This window comes from Octopus bimaculoides, unplaced genomic scaffold, assembly GCF_001194135.2.
Source record: "Octopus bimaculoides isolate UCB-OBI-ISO-001 unplaced genomic scaffold, ASM119413v2 Scaffold_139088, whole genome shotgun sequence".
Classification (NCBI taxonomy): domain Eukaryota; kingdom Metazoa; phylum Mollusca; class Cephalopoda; order Octopoda; family Octopodidae; genus Octopus; species Octopus bimaculoides.
Genome location: NW_026363521.1, coordinates 1 through 805, shown reverse-complemented (window position 1 = coordinate 805; position 805 = coordinate 1). Strand labels below are relative to the sequence as shown.

General features: G+C 36.6%; 1 protein-coding gene across 1 annotated transcript in view; it reads right to left on the bottom strand.

Moving 5' to 3' along the window:
- LOC106880902 (chitin synthase chs-2-like) overlaps positions 1–677 on the bottom strand; it is a gene marked incomplete at its 5' end in the record, with an annotated part of 18478 nt that extends 17801 nt beyond the window's left edge. The window contains one exon of the mRNA XM_052978283.1: positions 1–677. Within this exon, the coding sequence (XP_052834243.1) occupies positions 1–677 (677 nt within the window).
- Between the last annotated feature and the right edge of the window lie 128 nt (positions 678–805).

The window sequence follows — 805 nt, the reverse complement described above, 5'->3', positions numbered from 1 at the left end:
GTATGGTTCATGCCCAGCATTACAAATGGTAACAACCAAAGTAAAACTGCAATTCCTAAACAAAACCACGAAGCGAGAGTAAATCCTGACAGGGCAGACAACTTTACGACATGAAAAAAACCATAGAAATTGTCGAAAATTATGATCAAGACTGTGAGCGGAGTAACAAATATTGTTGGTAGGTAAATACCACTACGTGTAAGGCATATTCGTGCTGATACGTAAGTGGATGCATGCGATAATAAACCGGCAAAGAGGTGAATCAAGAGTCCATCTCTGAAGGTTTTTGTTGAGTTTATATTATCGAAACCTTGCATTAAGCTGTAAAATGATTCTTCGAAGCTGTCTTGCCGGTTTAAGTAAGTTATAACAACGGCTAAAACAAAAAGTACTACCAATTTCAAAATAGTATAAATTATACTGGCATTTTTACGACCATCAACCAGGCCATCTCCAGATCGTATTATAAACGTTGCTATTCCAGGGCACCACGTGAAAGATAAAGCCAATAAGGATGCGGACAGAATGAGAGATTCTGAAATAGTTAAGATTTGACTAAAACCAGTCGCAAATGATGTGGCCACAACTAATGCTACAGAAATTAGTCCGAATGCAGCACAGAGGAGATTCTTCAGAGATTTAGTATTTGAATCGATGTTATCATGGTCCAATATGCGCTGGAAAAAAAGAAAAGAGAGAAGTAAGTACAAAGAATTTGGTATATATTCTAACAGCAGGCCATATTACATGGCAGCATTTCATACAATTTAGTAATAAAACTGGCAATATTTACATGTGTATCTTA